General features: G+C 44.2%; 1 protein-coding gene across 3 annotated transcripts in view; it reads right to left on the reverse strand.

Annotated features, from left to right (window-relative positions):
• Positions 1-530: 530 nt before the first annotated feature.
• Positions 531-26,885, reverse strand: part of ZNF217 (zinc finger protein 217) — a 39,291-nt gene continuing 12,936 nt past the window's right edge. The window contains exons 1-6 of one of the 3 annotated variants that reach the window (XM_019943961.3): positions 25,047-25,218; positions 12,555-14,322; positions 8,559-8,675; positions 6,198-7,712; positions 4,620-4,751; positions 531-2,720 (exon numbers count right to left, since the gene is read on the reverse strand). In XM_019943961.3, coding sequence (XP_019799520.1) covers positions 4,642-4,751; positions 6,198-7,712; positions 8,559-8,675; positions 12,555-13,947 — 3,135 coding nt within the window. In that variant the 5' untranslated portion in view covers positions 13,948-14,322; positions 25,047-25,218 and the 3' untranslated portion in view covers positions 531-2,720; positions 4,620-4,641. Of the gene's footprint in view, positions 2,721-4,619; positions 4,752-6,197; positions 7,713-8,558; positions 8,676-12,554; positions 14,323-24,701; positions 24,857-25,046; positions 25,219-26,885 lie in introns of those variants that run through there. The other 2 variants (XM_033839186.2, XM_019943960.3) reach the window with 2 other exon arrangements.

Consider the following 26,885-nt stretch of genomic DNA (forward strand, 5'->3'; position numbering starts at 1 on the left):
TTCTTCAATAAATAAAATGTCATGGTGTGTGTGTGTGTGTGTGTGTGTGTGTGTGTGTGTGTGTGTGCGCGCGTGTGCGTGTGTGTGTGTGTGTGTCGGGGGTAGAAGGTTAAGATTAAAATCGGGTTAAGAAACCTATCAACTAAACCAAGTAAGTGGATCTTGTTTGGATCCTGACTGCAACTTACCAGTTGTCAGAAGACGTTTCTGAGACAACCAGGGAATGCAGACAGACATGGAGGTCAGTTATGAGAAATCGTTTTCCGCTTAGTTAGGTGTGATCAGGAAAAGCCCTTATCTGTCAGAGATACTTAGAAGTGTCTGAGGAATGAAATTAAATTATGTCTAAGATTTGCTTTAAAATACTCAGGAAAGGGGTGGGGAATCACAAAGAGACTGGCAAAGTGTTGCTGACGAGCACATGGGGACTCATTATATTCATCTATTATGGTGTATGTCTAAAATTACATTTATAAAAAGTTAAAACAAAATCAGAAAGCAGGGACACAATAAAGACCAAAGCCCAAGACTGCAAAACACCAAATCTATATTTACATCCACATATAATAACATAACTTTAAGCTGAAATATATCATAAATAAAACAAGTAATGTCTATGGTTTGACAACTTAAGTATCAACAATTAAAATAAATCAAACTGGAATGAAATAAATACATAAACAAAAATCCAACAGATTGTACCTCTATTATATGTACTGTTGTCTCAAAGGAAAAAAAAACACAAAACCAGTAGTATCCCAATAGTTAATACTGATGGACAAAAAAAAAAAAAAAAACAAACACATTTTGGAGTACAAGGGCTGTGGAAAGAAAAAAAACTGATATTTTTATGCACTCAGAAATGTGGTTAAGAAGGAGAAATCTGAAAGCCCCCAAAAATTTCAGCATAACACGAACTGACTTGTTTTCAAATAGATTTGGTGATTTTTTTTTTTTAAATACAGATTTAAATTTCAGCCCTCTATTATCATGTATCCCCTTTTAGGATTTATATTTATCATCACAGCAAGCTTTCTGTAACACTCATTGGATTAGGTAAGGATCAGGTCAATCATCTTGCAAATGTGTTAATCTTCAAAAGTAGGCTATAAAAGTGCAAAACTATGAAAACAAAAATCTAGATTATGTACATATGGCTCAGCTTGTGAACAGGAAGAAAGGTAAATAGTGTACACTTTCCTGATACAAAGCACTTCATCACGATGCCAGCAGACTGATCTCAAACCAGGTCTCCCTTTTCACCTGGGAGTTAAGACTTTTCTATCGAGTAGGTGTCATGTTGCATAATGAAAACAAACAAAAACACATCAGGATTCTTTGAGGACATTACCCTTGCTCTAATGGAGAAGGGCAGGGCAAGAAAAATTAACAGTGCAAATTTACTTTTGAAACAGTTTTGTTAATGAAGAATTTTGTGGTCGCTAAACCCAGGTACTGCAGAATACACTCAGCCATGGGACAGCGGATTAAGAGAATAGAAGTTTAAAACATCTAGTAAGCCAGCTGGTGGCTAGCCTCTCATTAAAACCCAAATTGCATGTACACTGAGAAAAACGCTGCTGCTTCAAAACAACCAAAAATGGGAAGACAACTGAGGTCTCAAAACAGATTACCTCTCCCCTGAGTACCAGAAAACTCAGCCAGCACGCACGCCTGCAAAATCCACGTGTCTGTAATTAACCTGAGTGTGTCCACAGTTAACCCAAATGCCAGACACACCAAGACTTCCAAATGCAAACCTAAAATTACCCCAAAACTTTCATTTCTTTTAAAATTGTTTCCAATATATATATAATTCACATGTACAATTTAGTGTTTATATTTTTATATATGAATTTAGGCAAATGCCAGAAAAACCCAGGAATTGTCCAACAAAAATGATTAATTTGATAGAAAACAAATTTAAGTAACTCCACATACGATTTGGTACGCTTATTGAATGTGTGGCTGGCCTACAGAGGAAATGTTTCCCTATAGATACACACACTTAAAAATCCCACAAACCATGCCATTCCCTCAGAAAAGGACTGTGGATCTGGGTCTTTCTCAGATGACATACCGAAATTTGCAGTAAAAGGGCACCAAATTCAGAATGGCTGATCTCCGTACATGCAGCACATATTCATAGGGGGTCAATGCTCCTGTTAACAATTCTGTTAAGACAACAGACTGCGGAGGATTTAACATAATACAAATCATTGAGAAATTTTTTAAAAAACATACATTTTAAATGAAAGAGGACAAGTAGCAGAAACATGCTCCAAGTGATGAGCAACATTAGAGAAAAGAATACACACAGTTTTAAACAAGCAGGTTTACAACATATATTTACAGTTTTACCTGAGGTGCAAGCGTTATATACTTTCTCCCCATCCCACCCCCCAGCCCAAATGATTTCTTTTCAGCAGCGCTCAAGTATGCAAAAAAACTCCACTTCTTATTTGGTCAATTCTAAAAAAAATATTATTCAGGGCAAAATAGAGATGTCCGGTCTCCATTTGTGTACAACCCAACTGTTCCAACTATAGTTTTTATTGCTATTTGGTACAAAAGTTAACAGAACAACTTTACAAAACCGTAGTGTTCTTTATATATGTACAGTACAATCACAGCTTATTTCAGTAGCTTTCACCATCTGCTTTTTCAAAAGATGAACTAATTCAATTTCATGGAGAGTACACATTTATATCCATCAAGACCTAAGGGGGGGAGGGGGAAAGGTTTAAAGATGATTAGGATAAAACTAAATACAGTATACAAAAGTCTTAAAAAAGAAAAAAAAAGTATAATAAATAAATAGAGCTAAAGGGATCTAGAAATGCAATGGGTTCCATTTAAGCTTATATTTTGTGACCAAAGTCTCAGGAGTCTAAATAAATAAAAGCTGCACTATTTAGGGGGTGCTAATATATACTTAACAGTGATTTAATGAAGATGATTTAACCAAGAACCAGAATTCATATCTGACAGTTGCCAAAGGCAACTGCCACCTATAAGAAACTCTGGAAGTTTATACCCTATGAAAGGGAAATTCATGGCACAGAGTGTAACAATATTTGTTCAGCCAACACCTATCGACTTGTATGGCTGAAATTCCCAGCGATGGGCCAGCCACTGAACGAAGGAGACCCCTCCTCAGCTTAGCTCGGAGTGGAAGCCCGACGCACAGGTAAGATGGGCACAAATGGGTAAGAACCACAGCTCAGACGGAACACAAACAGGGAAGCCCCAGTTCCCGGCAAACATTCTGCAGAGATGATATGTGAGCTGGTCCTGAAGTCTCAGAACGAGGTTGTTTGGCAAAGAGGGTGCAGGAAGAATGTTCCCGGGGAGAGAGAAATGCAAGCAGAGTAGCCCAGAGGCTGCAGCAAGAGGCCGGAGCTGGATAAACAGGACGGTGCCCATCTGCTGTTACATGCAGTGCAAATAATCTATTGCTTACAACCTATAAATTTTCTGTTTTCAGGTTTTAAGGCAGAGTGGATTTAATCTCATTCCTGTGATGACGCCAGTCTCACACCACTGGCGTCACCTGAGCGGGAGAGAAGGATGTAGAGCTGCAGAGGCTGACGGGCCCCATGTGTCCCAGTGAAAACAGAAGAAGAAATTCTGCCCTAGTCCATGAGCCTTTATCTCTGTACCTAGATCTAGCAGGCACTCAGTCAAGAGTCTGCTCCATGGGGATATGGTGGTGGTTTGACAGGACAAGAGTCATCTGGGAGGGAACTAGATCGGTCCATGAGCCCCAATCTTTCCATTCAATTTATTTTTAAAAGCATCCTAGTGTGACTCTCACACAGACATCATGCCCTCTGCCCAAACTTGGAAGTAACTAAACTAACACGTGTACAACTCCAAGAACACTGAGGCTTTGGGGTAGCTACCGTTAGATACATTTGCCATGTGAACCAAAAAGTCGAAATAAACCTACTTGCTCTGTCCCACTCCCCTCCCCCAACAGATAAGGATTTATAAAGGCTTTGAACAAGCTCTTAAACTGGAGGGTTGGGGCACAGGCCTTGGACTGTGCAGACCTACGACCAAAAGTAGGCAGAGTAAGGCGCTGGGCAAGTTACATAATCCAAGTCTCAGTCTCCATATCTGTAAAGTGGGCACAGGACCTCCTAACCCAGGGATCGGCAAACTTGTTCTGTAAAGGGCCAGATAGTTAATATTCTCGGCTTTGCAGGCCATGAAGTCCCTATCCCAATTACGCACCTCTGCTGCTGTGGCACCAAGCAGTCACAGACAATACGTAAAGGAATGGATGTGGCTGTGTGCCAATAAAACTTTATTGACAAAAACAGGTGGTAGGCAGTTGGCTAACCCCTGACCTGATGCTGTAAGAAGGATTAAATGAGCTGATGGCGATAAAACACTTCACTCAACACCTGGCATGAAACAAATGCTTAGTAACTTCCAGTTGCTATTATTGTTTTTACCATTATCATCGCCGCTGATATGCAGAGACCGGGAGGACTCTGTTTTAAGACACTTCAAAAGTCAAATTCAAAGCAATTTTACTTTTTATTATTATACTGGATAAGCTAGATGGTTTATTTTCAATTAAGTAAAACCAATGCATTATATGTGCTCACCTTTCATCCCCAAAATAGGGAATCAAGTTTTTTTGTCATTTGGTCGATAATGTGCGTTCCCAATAAAATTCTCATAGTTCCTCTTCTGTAGCATGCTGCTAGATAAGTGTTGATAGGACACAGGCCTTTTTCCTGATTGAAAAAAAAAAAAGCATAAAAGGGCATTTAGAATTAAGTTCAACAGTTAGGTAAAATGTGTGGGATGTTAGAAGTCAATTTTCAAAATTCCTAACTGACAAGGTGACCAGAACACATAAGATGCATACATGTTATAAAGTTACTTACAAGGTGAAATGGTTTTAAATGCCACGAGGACATTTCTTAGCACAGAATTTTAAGTCACTAAAGCTAAAATTATCTAAGTGCTAGGTGGTCATCAGTAAAAATTAAAAAGCTAAAAGGAGACAGCAGCATAAGGATTTTAAAGCTTTGTGTATCATGAACCAAAACTGTGTGGAGGAGGAGGGAAAAAAAGACTGATTTACTTGCAACACAGAGCCTTTTCTCTTCAAGTAAAGACACAGTTATGACTCATGTCCATTTTAAGTGCCGAGGAGGGGGAAAAAAGGGGACGCTTCTAATCAAAAGGCTGCAAAAATTATATCTTCATCAGAATTTTTATAAAAGTCACTGGACTGTATGAAAGCAATTGTTTAATTTGCTGTCCCTACCAGATCAACTGGCATCAAGCCATCCTTGATAGAGCATTGTCACCACACAGAATCTTTAATTTGAAATAAATACAAACTGAGAGGTTCAAAATGGATTTGTCCCTTTGGGACGGACAAACCTGCAGAGTTTATATCCGACAAAAGAAGGCATGGTGGTTTCATCACGTTTTCCAAGGGGGACAGGTCCCCACGACACTCTGATCTACTTTTTTGCAGGCACAGGTATGTGTCAGACACCTCTATGAAACTGTCATGAGTTAGCAAGGGCGTTAAAGACACCAAAGTATCTATGAGCGTAATGGACAATACAGGGAAAAACTGTGCTTTCTACAATTCACTTAACTATTTAACAAAGGCTAAAGAAGGCAGTGCAGTTCTGTAAGTCTGAACATCAAGCTGTTCAAAAGATTGTTTAACCAGCAGTTCTTAGCCTTCTGCTCTGGTGGATCAAGGGTCCTCATGGGTATTTACTGAGCACCCCTGGCACCACCCTGTGCTGGGCACCTGACAAGGGCTGCATACCAAAGTTATATAAAACTCATTTTCTGCCCTGAGTGAGTTCACAGTCTAGTAGGGGTGGTGAGACATGGACAGAAGTACCCCACCTCCGGGTTCCCACCTCCCAGGGTGGGCTGGAGCGCTGGACGCAACACACACGTGCAAAGGAGAAAACTGGACCGTGACGAAGTCAGGTGAGCGGGCGTAAATGACACCTGACATCAGACTCCTGGGTCCTCAAGCGCTTTTCACCATCCTCCCAACCAGGGAGAAAATTAAATTAAAAGAGCGAAATGAAACACTGGGGAATAAGCTTTCATCCTGTAGGGCCGAGTTTGGGGGCCCAGAACCACTGCCCGGTCTCGGAACGTCTCGCCCTCCCGGAAGCCCCCATCTCCAGGACACCCACCTTCCAGCGCCGACCCGGCCGCGGGGCCCGCGGGGCCGCAGGGGAACAGGGCTCCAGCCGCAGCGAAGGGCTTCTGCGCGGGCAGCACAGCCGCATCCGCCTCGCCGGTGGCCAAGAAGCGGGGCCGCGCAGGCAGCGCAGTGGGCGGAGGGCACGCGCACTCGGGGGGCAGCAGCGACGTGAGGCCGTGCACCACATGGAACTTGGGGAGGTCGAAGGGCCGCCGGTAGTGGGGGCCGGGTTGGTCCCCATCGCGGGCCGGGGCCCCGACCCTTGGCCGCTTGGGGAGCGGCTCGTCCGGCTCGGCGCCGCGGCCGCAGAAGTAGTCCCGGGCCGGTGGCGCCCAGAGGCCGTCATTCCTGGGGGTGTGGTCACTGCAGCCATTGAGGGCGCCGCCTGGGGCGGGCTGGGCCGGGGCCCCAGCAGGAGGCTGAGGCTTGGGCTTGGGCTCCAGCCGCTTGGCTTTATCCGCGGCCGGGGTCGCGCTGGCTTTGGCGAACATCTCGGAAGGCGGCTGCCGGGCCGCGGCCCCCAGCCCCCCGAGGCTCTGCGGCGGCCGGTGGGACTTCAGGTTGCTGGGGGCTAAAGTGCTGGAGTCGATCCCTGAAGTCAGAGGGGCTTTGCCGGGCCCCGGGGGGGTGGGCTTCGCTTTCTCGGACGGCAGGGGTCTGGGCTGCGCTGGGAAGGCGGGCCTGGGCTTGGGCTTGTAGGGATTCGACAGGGGAGGCACATCTTTCCCCAGTAAAGCTGGGGGGCATCCGGTCCGTCGACTTCGAAGCAGAGACTTGTTCCGACAGTTTCTGTGGCTATCTGGGTTGTACTTATGCTCCAGTCTCTGGTGCATCGTTAGAACCTCTGGATAAAATGTCTTGAAGGTGCAGAACGGGCAGGTGGTACTCGTGGTCACACTTTTACCCAAAGAAGCTGCCGGGCAGCAGTGGGAAGCCCCGAGGGATAAGTTTAAGGGCTTCTCCTGACAGTTGGCATCGACCTCCGCTTTCTTCTCTCTGTGGCCGACCTGGACGTGATGGGCCACCCGGCCGTCTGGGTGAGGGGCCACGTCCACTTCTGTTCTGCAGGTGAGGTTGTGTGCCTGAGGTTCAACTGCTGGTCTCTTTTTTAACACGTCCAAATAAGCAGGGGCAGGATTTTTGCTCAGTTTATCGGCACTGTCATCAGCTGCGTTTTTACTGAAATCCTGAGTATCTTTGTGTACTGCTAAGAGGACAGGACTGCCCAGAATGTTCTGAAAGGCAGGGGCCATCCCCTTCAGTTGCTTTGCAGGTGAGCTGCCTTTAACATCTTTGGCACCATCAAAACATCTTTTCTGATTTTTGGTTTGCGCACTGTCAGTGGTTAGAAGTGCATCTTCCGTCTCCTGGTTTTTCCCCTCGTTCCTGACTTCAGCAGCAGCATCGGTCTGCTTGTCCTTGTGATGTCTCTCCAGGTGATACCGCAGAGAGGTCTTCTGGGCTGCAGCATAGTCACAAAATTCACATTTGTATGGTTTTTCACCTAAAACAAGAAATGTCACTCTATTACAGAAGTTTATGAAAGGCATCGAAACAAATAAGACATAGAAAATGGGGTCCTTTCCTTTTCCCTTCTTGTCTATTAATCTTCACATCCAGGATCTGTCATGAGTTGTTTGCTTCATCGCCCTTTCTACCCCAAATATTTGAAAATGTGAACACGTCTTTAATTTAAAAAATTAAAAAGCACACTTTAAAATTATCTCATTTAATCTTCATAACAGCCCTATGGGAGTGAATATTATCCCACTTCTACAGCTAAGAAAATGGGAGCGCAGAAGAGTTAAGTAATTTGCCTAAGGTTGTACGCCGGTGAGCAGATGTGCAAATTCAAGTCCACACAGCCTCCTAAACCATTATGTTACAGCTGCTTCTACAACCTAAAGAAAAGATTATTGGGAATTCCCTGGCGGTCCAGTGGTTAGGACTCTGCGCTTTCACCGCCAAGGGCACATGTTCAATCCCTGGTCAGGGAACTAAGATCCCACAAGACGTGTGGCACGGCCCAAAAATAATTAATTAATTAAAATAAACTTAAAAATAAATAAATGATTGTTAAATATATTCATTGCATTCTAAATCATAAAAATTAATGCGAAAGAGCTGTGGCATTAAAAAATGTTAAAGAGGTTTTAATAAGATGAGAGTTAGGATAAAGGAGAAATTAACTTCACAACAATCAACAGACTACACATATATCCTTAAGCTAGTCCAAGGATCTAGCAGAATATCTGAACAACACAACAACAAAAAAAAAAATCAGACACAGAACTACATCATAATCCTCTCAACTAATACATGCTGTAAACAAATCTAAGAAGTTCCTTACCTGTATGTGTTCTGAGATGAATATTGAGGTAATAATTTGAACGGAAAAACTTCCCACAATAACTACATTCTCTTGAGGATGTAAGATGCTTTATTTTTCCTCCATCATCATTTTTATCTTAAAACAGAAACAAAAATAATTCATGTAAGAAGATGGCTCAAGTATGTGAACAGGGCGAGCTGACTTAAAGATTCTTGATAGAAACATTTTTGGAAAGTATAAAATAATTTTTATATTAGGTATTGGCTAAAAACATGCCAAATGTTGCTTTGAGGTTGCCTGCAGTATTAAAGCAAGTGTGCATCAGTTTTTTTTCTGAGCACAGCAGAGTTCACTGTAAGATTCAGTTCTTCATCTACCTCGATCACAGGAACATTTAATAGACTGAAACCAACGGGCAGCTGTCCGCTCTCCCAACAAGTCTGAGACACGCAGAACCTGGCAAACTCAAGCTGGACCTGCACACAGGCTGGAATATCCAGATTCTTCAGAATAAGTAATTTAGAAAACCAAGCCAATACAAATCACCGACTTTCCCAACCACCAGAGGAAAAGCTTTTTGTCTTAAGCTTAAGCAAGTTACCACTAGAGGGCAGTGAGCACAACTTAATCTTTACAGAAAATAAAAAAGCTTGGCCCCGGGCAAACACCTAGGAAAGTTTGTCAAAATTTAGCAACGTTTTTGGAAAGCAGGTTGTATTACCCACAAGCACTCACACGGGCTAAATGTACCTGACAACTCAAAATCTGTCCCCAAATGACCCAGGGTTGAACTTTAAACTTCACTCTCTGCAGCCTGATCAGAACAGGGGAGTAAATGAAGGTCCTGGGGGGGCCACTAATGAGAGGAGGACACAGCAGCCCTCCCAGACAGCCGTGCTGCAGTTAAAGTACCGGCTTGCCATATATGGGCGTAAGTTCTAGATGAACCTCCTCTTATATTATTAAATTATGTCATATTACATAAATCACAATATGACTACAACAGAAGTCAGGTCATCTCTTTAAATTTAGCATAACTTGTCCTTTTGCCTTGAAAAACTGTAATTCCCTACTAAATGGCCTCTTCCTGGCTCCTTCCACATTCCGCAGTCTAGATTATAGATTTCACTGATTTTAAAAAGCAACTTATAACTAAACCACGGTGAGCCTTCAGGTACAATAAAGACGGGACTATATAGGGAATTCCCTGGCGGTCCAGTAGTTAGGACTCCACATTTTCACTGCCGAGGGCCCAGGTTCAATCCCTAGTCGGGGAACGAGGCACAGCCAAAAAAAAAAAAAGACAGGACTATAAAATCTCTGTCACCCCTAAACTTCCCTGAAGACAATGTAGCCACCTCCAAACCTCTGGACACTCTAAGACAGCAGAGACAACCCTTGATCTAAAAAGGTGTCATGAAGACTTTTAAAAATAATTTACATGAACAACTATTATTAAAGCCATTTATAGCTTAAAGTTGAAAACAATAAAGATAAATTATTTACTCTGCTTTTTGATCTTAAAAGTAAATCTAAAGAAAGCCAGGCTGATATAGTACATAACAATAAAATAAATCTAGACTAGAAGACCACAGCATAATATTAATTCATGAAAGTCCATTCCCTAACGTAGAATGCCCAGCTCTCTTTCTGACAATCACACCCAACTCTGTAGCTGGGCTTGCACCTCACTGCAATTTCCTACTTCCAGCTATGTGTCAGGATTTACGGTATGTTGCATCATATCCCAAACGTTATGAAACGCCTTTATTCTAACACAAAGGGCATGAAATGTCCACATCTACCTGGTTCCTGGGAAATGTCCACATCTACCTGGTTCCTGGTCCTTCAGCACCACCTGTGATTTTGCTTGTGCTGCCCTTTAAAGGACTTTTTATAAATAGGCAGTTGAAATCATCCTTGGGAGGTGGAAGACAAGGGTCAATGAACCAATTTTGTAAACAGGGAAATCAGGGCAAAGAAAGGTTAAGCAACACGAAATGGGTCACAGAACAAGGCAGTGGTAGAACCAGACTCAACGCAAGTCTTGGCGCTCCCAACTATCATGGGCTATTCTATCTGCCTGCCGACTGGGCCCAAGTTTTCCACCCAGTTCTGCCCACACCACCTACTGGCAGAATGTGACCGGCTAGCTCATTTCTTTCAGGGCACCGGGGCATCTATCTCACAGGCCTAATTACCTCCCCATTACTGCAGGCCCACAAACAGCACTGCCACTAAGAGGAATCACTTAGAAAACTGGAGGGCTGGTTTAAAGTCATGTTTATGATGTCATTAAGACATAATGCGTTTTCTAGATTTCTGAAAAATGAAGATTGTAAGCATGCTAAGTGCTAGGTTTCCTGTCTCCCAGGAAACTCTAAACATGCTAAATATTTGATATGAAAACTGCTGCTCTCACACCCATCCTGTGATCAGAAAAAGAACTGGGCACCAGCTTCAGAGAAGATGTATTATCTGGTCACATTCACCCTGGATCTCACACCCGGGGTTCTTAGAGACATCAACACACTGTCAAGTTACAATGCAAGAGGCCAGCATGTTTAAACCCAAGACCAGTCTGTAAATGATACCGTTTCTCTAAGACTAATTCATGATCTCATCATTCCTGTGTTGATTATGCAGGGGTTTATTCAGTGTTCTCCAGCAGCAGAATCCTCTGTTCAAACAAAATATTATTAAATGGGTAGAGAAGCTGTGGTTTACGTGAAGACGGGCACGATCTGAACCACAGGTGGAATCCTCCGCCCTAGATGACGCCCACTGGGACTCAAGAGATAGGTCAACAGGACCTCAGCGATGGCTTCCGTTTCCCATAAATGCCATCAGTACATTAGAATTTTGACGGAGCAAGTGAGATCTTTACATCATCTTTGGTGTGTTCACATTCTCTTTACTTTACAAATTGTTTCAGTGAATGAGCTATGAATGAATACTTGCCCCCAGACACAAAGGATAGGGGACCAGGCAGCACCAAATGGCCTAATACTCTTTCTCTGATTGACAACCATTCCCAGTACTGATCTGTGCCCACAGATATCCATTTGGAATAAACGTGTGAAAGCTGGCCCTTGACAGAAAGGGAAGTGCACTGCATATAAGGATAACTTGTTTTTATAGATTAAGATCAGAAATGCTGGGAAACTGTAAGGGAAGGCCAGCATCTCTCAACTCTGACACTACTGGTACGGGTCGGGGGGGGGGGGGCCTGCCCTGTGCCTGGGAGGATGTATAGTGCATCCCAGGCCTCCACTTACTGGGTGTCAGCGGCACACACACCAACACAGTGGTGACGACCAAAACTGTCTCCAGACAGTGCCAGATGTCCACTGGGGGCAAAACTGCCCCAGCGAAGCAGCGCCGATGCACAAGGTAAAATCATGTGTGTCCTGGGACTTCCCTGGTGGCGCAGTGGTTAAGAATCTGCCTGCCAACGCAGGAGACATGGGTTCGAGCCCCGGTTCAGGAAGATCCCACATGCCGCGGAGCAGCTAAGCCCGCGAACCACAGCTACTGAGCCTGCGCTCTAGAGCCCACGAGCCACAACTACTGAGCCGCGCGCCTAGAGCCCATGCTCCGCAACAAGAGAAGCCACTGTGATGAGAAGCCCGTGCACCGCAACCAAGAGTAGCCTCCGCTCGCCCAACTAGAGAAAGCCCGCGCACAGCAACGAAGACCCAACGAAGATCCAACGCAGCCAAAAATTAATTAATTAATTTAAAAGATTGGTTTAAAAAAAATAATGTGTGTCTCCTGTTAGCAAAGTATGAAATCACATCACTCTTAGAACAGGAAGAAACCTCGATAAGCCTTATAACTCCACCCTACTGTTACAGAAATGAGAAAGTGAAGGCCCCGAGAGGCTAAGGGACTTACAACAGGGGGATGACACCAGAAACAGCCGGCACTCAAACCCACCTCCCCACCCTGATAACCGGCTAGTGTCCTCTGGCACCGAGCAGAGGAGGGACAGTGCACCACCCAGCAGCTTACCCAGGTGGAGCCCTTCTGGAAGCCCATCCTCGGACCCGTCTTCAGAGCCACCTTCTCGATCGATGGCTCCGTTCTCCTCCAGGGTCGGGGGCAGGTCCGGAGAACAGGTGCTTGGCTGCCTGCCGTCCACTGACATGGGCGGCGACTCGGCATCGGCCCTACGGTCCTTCTTGTGCACCCGGGAGTGCAGGACCAGCTGGTGGTAGGTTCTGAAGGCTTTGCCACACTCGGAGCAATGCGTCGGCTTCTCTTTGTTACTGGCTAACTTGGGGTCTGTGTCCACGGAAGGCACTTCACCGGCGGGGTGTCTGGGCTTCTCCTTATCTTGTGAGAGACCTGGACAACCGCTTTTACTTGTCTTGGACTTTCCGGAACCTTCGGGATGGCTTTTATTCGCGTTCCAAATTTCCCCCAGCTCTTCTTTGTCTGAACAGGACTCATCGTTGTCGGTGCTCCCCTCCTGGCCCGGCTGCTCCTTCACCTCTCGGCACACAGCGACCTTCCCTTTGGTGGCCAGCTGCCAGGCTTGGTAGGTGGTGAACGGGTCCAGCTGAGGTATCCATTTGGCCGGCTTCTTCACGACCTCAGGGTGAGACCTGGGTCTTAGGTTTAAGAACTGCAGCAACTCTTCCCCCGGAGACGGCATTCCCTCCTGCTGCGTGTCTGTCTGTGAGCTGCGGGTACCGGAAGCAGTGTCTTTGGTGTGCATCTTCCTGTGATCAATGAGACTTTCTTTATTTGGAAACAGAAAGCCACAAACCATGCAGATCTTGTAAGGAGATGAGACGCTCTCAGCCGCGTGCTCCTGCACCACCTCGTTGATGGTCACCGGGCTCTCCAGGCCTGGCTGTGGTCTGCTCTTGGCCCCCGATTTGCCTGTGTGCGTTCGCATGTGATTCTTCAGAAACCAGGGCTCCTTGAATCTTCTGCCACACACATTACACCCGTAAGTGAAAGAGTCCTTGTGTTTCTTCATGTGGATCTCAACGTCGAAGGCGGCTCGAAACGTCTGCCCACACACTTCACAGCAAAGTTCTTCGTTTTCCTTGCAATTCTTATCCTTTGGAGGTTCTGTTCTCACCTGAACTTTATCAAGAGGACTCAGATACTCTGCTTCGACACGCAGAACGGCGGGCTCACAGAGGATAGGCCGATGTTGCATTAAGACGTGTTTATTGAGGTCTTCCGAATGTGTGAAGGTCTGACTGCAAAACATGCAGTCCAAGGGCATATACCCTTCTATTTGGATTATGTTTTTCTCCTGTGTGGCTCTGAAAGGAACAGCAGCGGTCCCTTTTATTGTCATGGCATCATCGATCTCCATTTGGGTGCCAAGAGAATTGCCAATAACTTCTGGTCCATCCATATACATCAAGAGGGATTGAGTTGGCATGTTTCCTGTCTCTTGAGGATTGTATATAAAATTAGAATCTGGGTGAGGAATCTCTGGAGTTGGAATAAGGCCACTTGTAAAGACTTGTCACTCACACGCCCAGCAGCCCGAGGCTTCAAAACTAGAGCAAGTATGTTATGAAAATTCAAAAGAAAGTGTATATTCCTCTGACTTCTTATCTTCAGAAGTCTCAGGAAGCTTAGTGATAAAAACAATCACTGGATCTTTCCACAAACCAGGCAGACAGACTCCCCAGTGCTTGGATTCAGAGGTGAGTCAGCACAAAGCATTAGTTCTCTTTGTCTTCATCAAGTGAGTGATTCAGTTGAGCAAGAAGTCAATTCCAGCAACCTGGAGACAAGGGATTTCCAAAACCTAGAGGAAAAAAAAATAGAAACGGCTATAGCTCCAGTCAGAGAAAAGAGAAGGCTGGCCGATGACTCACAGTGGTCCTTCCCACGAAGCACAGAATGTACCTAATTCAGCTGCTTCACTTTTAACTAATACAGCGCATCCTGTTAAAGTGCTCGTTAATTAAATCATTAGCATTTTATCCAGTCAGTACCCTTATCAAACTGCCAGAAATTCATGCAGTTAAACTGAAAACCTGGTGCTTTAATGATTTACATCTAAAATGTAAAGTTTCAGGACAGAAATTGTCAATTTCAGCTGAGTATGTTTTAACTGCCATTAAAATGCACATGTGTATCCTTACAAACAACCTGTATAAGTATAGAGACTATAAGAATTGTAAAAAATAACAATAAAAGCACTTTAGGTAAAATTTCAAAAGCCAGAGTTTCAAACTGTCTTACAGACAAATCATACAAGAAACACAAATGCCTAAAAGCACACTCAAAGATTACCCATACATAAGTCAACAACATAAGCACAAGAAAATGGGACCCTTTCCTAAAATCCCCATTCAAGAAACACACCTCAGAACCGCTGCTCCTCCTGGCAAAGCAGAGCCTTGATATTGATGTATTTTGGTTCACTGGATATTCTGGCCTTCATTCCACTGCCCAAATCCCAGTTTGCTTTTAACAGCGTCAGGCAGGGTAGGGCTTCCTTGTCCAAACAACAAATATACACAAAGCTACTCTGTGAATGTACACATTTAAAATAAAATCCTCAACATAGCTGGTTCAACGTGGCTTAGTGTTTCATCAGAAAATAGATCCTCTCATTTCTAATCCACCTTTCACATATACACTGACCAGGTAAAAAATGCATGAGTTGATTTAACTCTACAGGGTCCGATCTAGAAGCTAATTTTCACTCTTGCAGAAGAATTAACCTCTAAAGCCAACACCCTCCACCTTTACAGCAAGCACAGGAATTGTTTTTAAATAGTCCCAACTCCTTTAACTGAAGTCAGTTAATTCTACCCAAGAAAACAAAAAGACATGCAAACTATTCCCACCACAGTCAACGTTATATTAAAAAAACACACACAACTTTCCTTCTCTCCACTTCCTCAAAGAGCAAGGAAGGGCCTGTAGGCTCAGAGGAGGAGGAAACATTTCTTCCACTCTTTACGCTCAGAGAAAGAAAATTCTCATACTCCCTGTTATCTTTAGTTTTGAGTAAACTAGATCTTTAACATTAAGCTTTTCTAAATAAGACTGCAGATCAAAGTTTAGGGTACAGAAAGAATGGACTAAAGTGTTTTATCTTAATTTCTTAGTCTTTTATTGCAATCACAGTGGAGGATAAACACATGGGCTGGCTACCAGCTGCTGGGTAGGACAGAACAGAACACTCCAGAGACCTGAGTTCCAGTCCTGGCCAAGCCACAACCTTAAAGCTGGCACCACTACATACCTCACCTTTCTCTGTCTACTTAATGAGGGTGGTTAAATTACAGGACCACTTGCCAGGTTCCAAAACTCTGTGGTCCTGGGGTTAGATCTACATTTATGGATAGACATACTCAAAAGAATATTTAATGATTATGCTAATCAAGATGTTAAATGATATTTGGATCTGTGATTGATAATTCGGGTTTCTGTGTAGTCATTTACTCATTCAACAAATATTTACTGAGTGCTAGTGTCCCAGGTAATATTTTAACTGAAGAAAGTAACAGCACACACTCTAGAAAAGCAGTTCTCAAACCGGACAACACTGTTTTCACTGGCCAACAGCTGAATGAGAAAGAGAAAAACTGCTCAATGAGCTCTACACAAAGCTATGTGAATTAATTCCAATCTGAATAAAGATTGTCCTTTATTTGAGGTCCTTTCTACTTTTTGATGCCAAAATACCCTTTTCATAAAACAAGAGTGGCAATTGCAGGCTTTTTTTTTTTAATGTCCTAATTTGGCAAAATCAAAGTCCCCCAGGTCAGACCTCAACATAATTTTTTTTTTTATAAGAAATTTGACTAGTCTGTGACATTTTTAAGTTTGGGGGAACTCCACTTTTCTATAAATGATCTTTCCCCAAAAGACACCAATCCTAAACTCAGTATCTGGATCAAACATGATGTGGGTACATCCCTATTATTTCCCACATTGGGTAACAGCATATACTGGAAATTCCTGTCTTAGAAAGACAATTTAGTTTCAACTCTATCTCTGAAATGTTAAATATCTGGGTTAAGTAAGTCATCATCAGCTTCCAACACAAGACCTAAAGGATTGGTAAAGGAGGGTAGTGGGAAAAACCTTCGGAGAAAGAAGAGCTTCAGTTTTGCCCAAGAGGGTGAACAGGAGGGAGGGAAGGATGTCCCAGGCCAGGGAATCTTGGGGTGCAGTCAGCTGGGGAAGAAGACCCTCCCAGGCAAAACCCAAGGACTTCTTCCTCCAGGTAAGTTTCTGGGACAGATTCTGATGGTCATTAACTGTGCCCAGCTGTCCCCAGCACTAGGGTCACAAGCAATCCTTACTATTCTCCCAAAAGATACGAAAACTATGGGCCACTCCCTTTAAAGTAAGATCCCAGGGGCAGAGATCCTGTCGGCCTGGCTCACTGCTGCCCCCCAGTGCCTAGAAAGGGTCCCTGGCACAGGGTGAGGCTCTCAAGAAACACCACATAATCAGTACAGGTAGAGAATGAGTACGTGCATTTTTGGCCACAGTCACCAACCGTAACTGACTTGATATTAAAATTAACTTGAACGTTCATCAAGACTTCTACACAGCTATCTGAGGCTGCCATCTAATTGCCATTTTCTGCAACGTTAAGAGTATAATAAAAAATGAATCATATATAATCATACCATAAAGTTAACTAGTAGAAGCAAAACTGCATCACTTGGCTTTATAACCACTCTCCTTATTGACCTACCAAACCCAAAATGCAGGGCCTGCTAGGGACATCTCTCTAAGCAAATACCCTCAACTCGACTTAGAAAACTAAATGCAGACAAAACACTTCCTTAAACTATACATCAATAACTACACTCAAAATCAGTCTGCTCAACAAAAATCTTTATAGAGTGCCTGTAATAATAAAGACTTTAATAATAACAGAACTTAAGGAAACCAGACATCGTAACCTAATTACTGGTAACAGCAACATATCACCATTCCAACTGAGGGAAGTGTGCACACACAGGCTCCCCAGCACTTTCGGCGTTTCCATGTATGGAGCACACGGACGCCAACAGTACGCCAATGGCACTGCTGATAAAGTGAATTGTCTGTCTCGACAAAGAACTGGAGATGGAGGGGGTAGGGAAGACGTTATAAACCAACACCTACAGTCTAACTGCTTTTAGTTTGAAGAAAAGTGAGCATTCTGAACACACTCAGCTTACTGAAAGGCGCTCAGCAAAAATGTTTTTCAACGTCTAAAACAAGTTTTCTTAACCTTTACTCAGGTTAATGACAGCACTTGACCATCAGCCAGACACACCTAAGGCACCTAAGGCAAGAGGTTATTCAGTATAACCTAATATTTTGAGCGAATACTAGGGTTTAATTTATATTGTGATCACTTAAGTAGATACTTTTTTCTAATTCACCACAACATAAGCTTTGAAAAGAATAGAAGCCATAACTGCTACAACCACCTGAAATATAAGTCTGGTGTTCCTTAGGTCATTTATCTCTTTTTAAAGCAGATATTCATCTGTGAGTAAATTTACTATGAATTCTGCCAATACCTATCGACCTTGAAATTAGCAAATATTGATACTACCCAGTATACAATGCTTAATGAAAAGCACCATAATTTGTGCTTAAGCACAGTAAATCAGAGGTGAATGCCACCTTGCTGACAATGTTAATTTGGAAATACTGTTCTTAATGTACAGCTGTACTCAAACTGTCACCTTTAGAGACCCCACATCCCTACCTCGGCTGAACAGGTTATCTGACATGTCTTGGCATGGAATATTTATTACCATATTATGGAGCAATAAGGTATTCAAGGCCCTCAAAACCTGTCAAACACACTTAAAAATTCTATTTATAGTCAAGTAATTTGCAGTATTCCTACAAATCTACTCCCCCTACCACCACCCAAGTTACCTAAGCGTCCAAATAAATGATCACTAAAACATTCAGTCTAAACAAACTACTAGTCTCCGGCCAATTCATTTGTATCCTTTAAACTTCAAAATTATCTCCAAGATGTGGTTAGGAAACTGCCGGTTTTTCTATAGGTTTCCCTTCTCTATTTTGCACATACTATTTTTTCCTTAATCTGACAAGTGAAGAGAACTCTACAAAGTAATCTACAGTAGCAATCAAAACCTACAACTTTAAATCCTTCAACACTATTGCAAGGAAATCACCAAGGTCACACCCACTGAACAGATGGCCAACCCAACTTCCCCAACATAGCTGTGGAAAGATGTTTAAAAGTTAAGCGAGAGAGAAAGACTAAAATATTCGAAGTTTACATTCAACATTATAATCTATTCGAAAGCAAATGATTGTTCAAAGGCAAGGCTTGCGAAGATCCGATGGGATAAAGGCTCATTTTCTTGAAATTCTGTGTAGGTGCTCGGTGCTACATGGGATTAGAGATCGAAGTAGGATAAAAATATATTCCTACTAGCATATTTCAGCGTCATGATTAAGAACTCTGCCTGATTCCTCCTAAATTAATTAAGCTTGATAAACGATCTTAATATGAACTTAAAACACCACATATTTTTAGTTTTAGTATTATCAATATTAACAGATACTGTGGCCTGTAAACTGGCTTTTAAAAATTCCATCTTGACGTGAAAAAAAGAATTATAAGGGAAATTAATTGTTTTAATTTTTACTTAAGCAAGATTAAGCACACTGCTATCGTGAGTTTCTATTATTACCACTTAACCAGTACTACCTTAAGTATTTTGCAAAGATTTTGGACAGGACTAACTTCAGAGAGATTTCAACAAACTAAAAAAAAAAAACAAAAACTACCTGTATTCTTTAACTCTCTACAAAGAAAACACTGCACACACACACACACACACACACAAGTGTGTATATGTATATCTGTGTGTATATAACACACACAGATATACAAATCACTATAACCGTCATATCACCCATTACCCTACACAACTACACCTCTTTTTCCACAGTGCCTAATGGTGAATGTTCTTAATTATAGCCAATTTAACCAACTTCAGATTATATGTAAACAAGGGCAATGCCTTTTAAGGCATGAGATCTTTCTTTAGCCACATTTAAATATTCCCCTCCCCATCTCTGTTGAGTAAATACTAAAGCTGTATGTCTGGCTCTTTCAAATCACCTATTTGCTCTCAAAAATAAGAAAAAAAAGTCTCCCTTCAATTAATACAATCACTGCTCAGTAGACTTATATACTGAACTGAAAAGAACTTATCCACTAATTTAAAAAACACAAAAACACTTCTTCTGGTATAACTGAACTGTTCTGAGGTTATCCTGATTTGTTACAGGTAGGAAATATAAAAACAAGTGTTCTTCCTAATGCTGACTCAGGAACAATACATATGTGGACTCTCAATTTCCAGTCCATAGAACTATATTTTAAATTCAGAAGGTTCCCCGACACACTAGAAACTAATGAACACCAACACACAAAACATTACACGAACCCGTTAAAAAACTAGCAGCTCACTCCACGATTGCTCTCCCATAGCAAGTGGAGGGCCGTACAGGCCAAGAGCAACTCTGGTAAAGCTCGAGGACAAAGGGTAAAGAATTAAACTAATTCTCTCATACAACTTATTAAGCTGTCTTTTCGGGTTTAGTAATTTTATTTCTCAACTTTATCACAAAATTACCAAACTGGCCCCAAATTTCCAGTAACTCAGTTATGTTGTTACCCTGGGCAGGAAGTTATGGGGATGTTCAGAAGAGTCCGTCAACAAATGTTCAAATATAAAGTGTTCTAATGAGCATTCCAGCCCGAAGCGTAAATGAGCAACGTGTGGTGGCACCTGGCTGACAGGGGCTGCCCCTCTATTTACTGGGAAGATAGATTTATACAAGAATTGAGCTTACTTATCAATAGCTGCCGATTTTAGGAAAGGATGGTCCCTGTCCTCCCACTTCCTCAAAGTCAGATTTCTATCTGCCCTCATGGTCTCAATTCCCAATCCTTTGCCCTACATACCACTGCAAATTTGCCTAACCATAGTATCAGTTGGAGAAAAATAATCCAGATCACCTTACTGCCAAAAGTCAACATTTCACCAACATTTCAGAAGGTTTTATACTGCCCCAAATGAGGCCATTCAGCTATGATGATCAAGCTTCCCTCCCGCAGATTTAAGAAATTTCCTGCTGTCTTTGTGTAACTCATTCTTTCTTCCACGTGCATTTAAACTAGTCAGCACCCCTCCCCCAAAGATCTGAAGATGAGGCATACAAATCAAGACTCTTCCACTGTCACGACTTTCATTTACATGCTGTAACTAAACTCTTCACTATTTAGAGTATTTAATATGATTGGATTCCTCTAATTCCACTTCAGTGGCTGTTCTGTAAATACCTTCCAGTTTTTTTTTTATTCTGCAGCACACCTCAGCAATTTGAAAACTACTCAGTATATTCCAAATAAAGTCATTTAACTTAAAATCTCCTTACATTTATTTTATTCTACAGGAATGAATATTCAGTTTATCCAACTGTCTCATGTGTTTCATTCTTACTGTGTAATTCTGAAGCTTGAAAATACATAGCCATTGTTCAGTTCTTTGACTTCACCTTTCCAATTCATCTATTAAACACACTATTACACAATTAAACTGAAATTAGAAATGAACCATTTAAAACAAGTCATACCCAGCAAGCTAGAAAACGCTTACAGGCCATAGTGGCATCTGTGAGCTGGAATGATCTGAATTGACTTTTCTTTTTTGAGCAAATGGAAACAAAGCTTCATGTAAAATGTAAAAAAGGTCCAATCATTTATAGTCTTAAGAGAGATAAAAGTCTATCTTTTTTTTAAAGTAGTAGACTGTAAGCAGTAAAGAATCATTAAAACTACTCAAAAGTTCTTATCAACCAATATCATGTTTGCGACAACTGTGAGAAAAGAATGTAATTTTACAAAGTGGGAAAACAGCACATCTTTTGGGACCCCTGAGGCTCTAATCAAGCGTATCAGAATTAAGAGTGCTCTGGGTTGGCAAAGCAACCCTGCTGTGGCAAAAACAGGCCATTTCATCATAAATGTTGTTAAAAGAGAGAGAAGTGATTAGCATTTATCTGAAATGAGGAGACAGAGGGACTCTGTCCTTGCCAGGCCATTATATTCCTTAATTATTTCATCAGTTTGTAAGTGACTTGATGACTGAGTCTTATTTCCAGATTTCCTCTTGAAAAGGACCACTGGAAGGGGTTTTTATTAAAACAGGGGCTGCTATTTCTCCCTGAAGTTCCACTGCCAAAAATGGAGGATTATTAAGAGAACGCAGACCGACCTCCACCTTAAACCTTTACTGGGAAAGTCAAAACCTTCACCCCTCCCTCTTCCTCCCCTACTTGGAAAAAAAAAAAAAACAACCAAGCTGTTATCTAAATCGATTCTTCAGGACAAAGGAGCAAAACATTTTCTACAAGTTTTATCTGAGTGGTGTATTAGTTCCTTTTTTTGATTAAGAAGTGAAAGGGAATAATATGAAACCAAGACAACTACTAAACTTCGATCTCACAAGTTATTAAAAACACACAGCAAAGGTCAAACGGCAGTGTTCGACGGTGTTGTGAAGATAAAAGGACTGAAAGAAGTTGGACACGAAAGAAAAAAGTCTGTGTCCTTTACCTAGAAAAGTCATAATCTTCCCCTACTCCCTCCTCCAGCATGCAAAATCAATGTGCAATTCTAAAGGAGCAGCCTCCCTCGTCTCGCCAAATAATTAAAATTCCAAACAATCGGATTATTAACCCTATTCTACCAAACAAGCCAAATAAATGATAAATTTGGCCTGTAGCTATTGACAACTGAATTTTTAAATAAGTCCCTACCTCTGGAATTCAGGATTTATATAACTGATTTAAAATGGCAGCAATGTGGGGTGGGGGTCGACTTCCACTAAAACACCAGGATTAAACACACACACACACACACACACGCACACGCACACGCACACGCACTACTACAGTCTTTAGAATACTAAACAAAACAGTATCTAAAATAAACAGGACTTCTCAGAAAAAGTCATCTACCATTAAGGACACACCTTAAAAGTTCTTAGCACACATTAACTAAGCAAGCACAAACTAGTGGTTTGACTGTTACACTTTTCAGACAAAAAGCAATTAGGTTATTGCTCTACACTTGTCACTACTGCGCTAAAGACTTTTTAGAAAATCTAGATCTATTACTCATTCTCAAAGTATTACAAAATTCACTATTTTAAGTCTTATTTGCTATCAATCAAGACGGTCCATCCATTCCAGGGGGGAAAAAGTACAGTCGAAAACATTTTAAATGTACTTCTTGACACATACGAAAGAGAAGGTACAGGCCCCCTAAGGACCCCTACCTAGTGGCCAGGCCTGGCTGGCAGCTGCCTTTTCTTTTGTTGGGCTTAATCTCATGTCAACTCATTCAACCAACTCAAAAGCGATGAAGACATAATTGAATCAACCTGAACTAAATCAGACCTAGGCTTCTTAAAACATACACCTTAATGATTCCAAACGATCTAGAAAACTAGGAAACCTGCTCGTTTGCACAGCGGTCAATAACATAGGACCCCAGACCGACCAAAGAACCACTGCACCCGCCTGTCTTTAATACACGTGAAGGAATGTTCAAGCTTAACGCTCCAAGCCCTATAGGCTGATCCAGAAAGATAAATTGAGGCTCAAGGAATTTCAAAGGGGAACAACACAGCAAAGCCTCAAACTCTGAAGTGACTATCCTTTTCTTGGAAAAAGCAACAAAATGAGAGAAAAAAAAGTTTACACTGCTCCAAGTGTGAACAAGCTGCTTGGGGTCCCAGAAGTGGCCACTGGTGGCCCTCTCCTGCTCTCTTTAATAAGCCCTGGGGGGAAACTGCCTCCCCCCACCCACCCCACCCCCACCCACCCGCCCAAGAATGCGGCTTCCCGTCCTCGGTGGCCCTACCCTGAATCCTAAAATGTGGGCTCCAACCCGGGACTTGAACTTCTATTCCGATCCCCGGGGCGCAGGTACCGCGGCCTGCGCACCCCACAGGCCTGGTCTGGCCCCCTCGGAGCAACACCGCCCGGGCCATCCCAAATCCAGCCTCCCAGGGCCCCCAGCAGCGCCCTCCTCCCCCTCTCCCTCCCCATCCCGTGCGGCTCGCATTTTGGGGCCAAATCAAGAGTGAAGAGGGCTCTACATCTGAAACTGAGCGGTCTCGCCACTCAGCGCCTCCTGGCAGAAACTTCCCTTTTAAAAAAAAAAAAGAAACACTTTTAGGCTAACATTTCAATCCCTCCTGCCCTTTAGAGTTCCTAGTTCTGCTTCCAGCTGGCTTTGCGTCTCCCACTAGAATTGAGTGATATATTCTTAAAGCATTTAAGGGTTATTAAAAAAAAAAGTTAAAAAAATATTTTAAAATTAAAGGGGGGAAAAAAAAACCCTCATCACACATTCAGGAAACGCAGCCCGGTGCACCGCCTGCTCAGGGGTGGGCAGAGGACCGGGACTCCCGGGGACGGATTTGGGGGCGCCCGGAGGGCTGGCTGGGGTGCGCGGCCGGGTCCGCGGCGAGGCCAAGCCCCTCCCTTGGCCCCTGTAGACGCGCCCTCCGCCCGGCCCGTGCGGACGGTCCCGGCCATTGTTTGCGGGGGATGCCTGTTAGGACGCATTGTTTTGGCTGTTTCCAACTTGCCCCGGCCCCTCTCGGGCCATAGCAGGGGGCCCCGCGCCGGCCCGCTCCCCTCCGCCCGCGCCCCACGGCAGAGTTGGCAAACGGGGAGACCTGCCCGGCGGAGCCACCCAACTTTTCAGAAACAGCCCCCCCACGCAGCCTCCCTCCGGCGGGCCCCTGGCTCCCGACCCAGGGAAGGGGGCACTTCTCCGCCCCCAAGCCATCTAGACTGTTTCCCAGAGTAAGTGTGATGGTCAAACACAGTCTGTGCACACCGGGGGCTCGCCCGACACCTTCTCGCCAGTGGAATCGCTCAGAAGCCAGGAGGGGAGGGGGCGCCCTAGAGGAGCGAAATAGAGAGTAGGAACGGTGGGGGGGGGGGGCCGGCGGGGCGGGGGAACCGTCCGGGGAGGGGACGAGATAACGAGCACGGGGAACTCGAGGGCGGGCTCCGGGGACGCCGGAGGGGCGAGACGAGGAGCCCCCTGGGGCCCCGCGGGGGCGGGGGTCGCGCCCCCTTTACCTGCGGCTCCGGCTCCTCGGCCATTTCCTCGCTCTGCGGCGGCCGGGACTGAACTGACACCACACGAGCGAGCCGAGGTTTGAATGAGGAGGGAGCAGGCGAGGAGGGGAGGGGGCGGGGAAGGCAAGAGGGAGGGGAGGCGACGGGGAGTTTCTCTCGGCCTTTTGTGCGGACACCTCCCGGATTCCGCGCCCGCACCGGCCCCCCAAAAGAGACTTGGGGCCACTGCGCGAGAGGCGAGGCCATCCCCCAGGGCGCCTCGGGGCTTCGCGCCTTGAAGTCCCCCCCCAAAAGGAGCGTCCCCCACCCCCACCCCCGCCTGGAGGATTTGGGGGCCGGGCTCACCTCAGGCGCGGGGCTAAGGTGAGCGGGGCGGGGGTGCTCACGGGGGTCAAAGGCGCGGGCGCCCCCTACTCGTCTGCGCGAGGACAGTGCAGGCGCGGGGGGTCCCTAGAGCCGCCGGGGCGCGGCGCGTCAGGCGCAGGGGGACTGTTCGGTAAGAAAGTGCTCAAGGAGCAGCTGTTGCGCCCTCCCTCGGCCCGGCCGCTCGGAGACGCCCCGCCTCCTGCCTTCACCGGCCGCCCGGCCACGCCCTCTGCCACGCCCCCACATCCACGTGATCTGCGCAGGCGCGCCCCTGCCCCGCCCACCGCCACGGACCTCCGCCTCCCGGACGCGAGCGAGCGGCCGAGCGCGCGCACTCACTGTTCTCGCCCTGCCACTCCCGCGCACGCGCGCGCCTTCCACCACCCCCACACCCCCCGCCTCCCGCCATCCGGCTTCACGTGGCCCGCGCGCGCCCCGGCGGTTCCAGTGACAGGTACGCGGGGAGGGGGCCACGAGGGCAGTGCGCAAGCGCAGTTCCAGGCCTCTGCCTCGCCGCTTCCCCCTCCCATGCAAGGTGTGCCCAGGCGAGGGGAGGGGCTGGTCGCCCGAACTCCTGGGTCATCCTGCATTACCAACAAACGAAAAGCCTTTACCCCCATTTGGGTAGGTTAGAAGGCAACTGTGCACAAACAACATTTTTTCAAATTTTCTTCAAGCATGAGAAAGGTCGATAAGATGATTAAAATATTTTTTAAATTAGTATCTCCGTAAAGCTACTTTTAGTTGTTCCTATTTTTCTGAAAGGGCTGAGCTTGCGCTGCTATAACTTGAGGTTTCTAAACTTGGCCTAGATGCCAAGAATCCACTTGGCTTTGATAGAAATCCACGTGGATGAAACCAGGCTTAAAACTGGAGGGAAAAAAAAAAAAAACTAGCCTTCCCCCTCCCCTTAATTGAAAGCGTTTCGCAGCTATTCTTTTTATTTGCTCACTAAAAAAGAAAAGGTTATGATTCCGAAGGCCAGTGATATTCCCCCATTTTAAGTAAGCCCCAAGGAGGAACCAAAGAAGCAACAATCATATCCACCAAGTTCTCTGCCCCAAGATGCAAACGAATGCAAAAGTAAAGGGTGCTATGTTAAGTCACCACAAAATAGCCAAGTTTGTTTTGTTGTGTTTTTTTTATTGGCCTTTGGTGTGTCCAAAATGGAAAAACTTAAAACATATCAAGAAAGGCCCTTGAAGTATATTTTTAATAAATCAGGACAAAAAAAGCCCTACATAAATGCTCCGCTGGTGAGCAGTGCAATCCTTAATAAGTAGGAAATGGAACTTGAGAGACAGTTTCTCAGCAAAGGGGAAGAATTTGCCAAGTGTGATGTTTTGCTGTCATTTTATATATAACTACTAACCCCACATATGGTCTGGTTAGTCTTTTTTAAAAAGGAAGTGAACCAATTACTTACTCACACTTAATTAATTAGCAGTTCCAGAAGTAGATTCTTAAGCCAGAACTCTTTTTTTTTTCCCTCACTCAAGTACACTGATATTGATCACTTCTAGTACTAGAGTTCCTTTTCTCAGGGAAGATGAATATCTTTCTTTAAAATATTTTTTAAAGTCTTATAGTCACATACCAAAATACAGTCCATAGACACACTCTTCCTAAACAAGAAACTTCATTTAACTTACCAAAACAAATGACTTCGGGCACTGCTACAAAACAAAGAAACTATGAACAAGTGAAACCAAATTGAGTCTTCACATAAGTGTAGCCTCACTCTACATGTTAATAGATAACCTTTGAACTCTGAAACCTTGAAAGCTGTAAACACAATAGCACTGATAGTTAAAAATC

This window comes from Tursiops truncatus, chromosome 15 (assembly GCF_011762595.2).
Source record: "Tursiops truncatus isolate mTurTru1 chromosome 15, mTurTru1.mat.Y, whole genome shotgun sequence".
Classification (NCBI taxonomy): Eukaryota; Metazoa; Chordata; class Mammalia; order Artiodactyla; family Delphinidae; genus Tursiops; species Tursiops truncatus.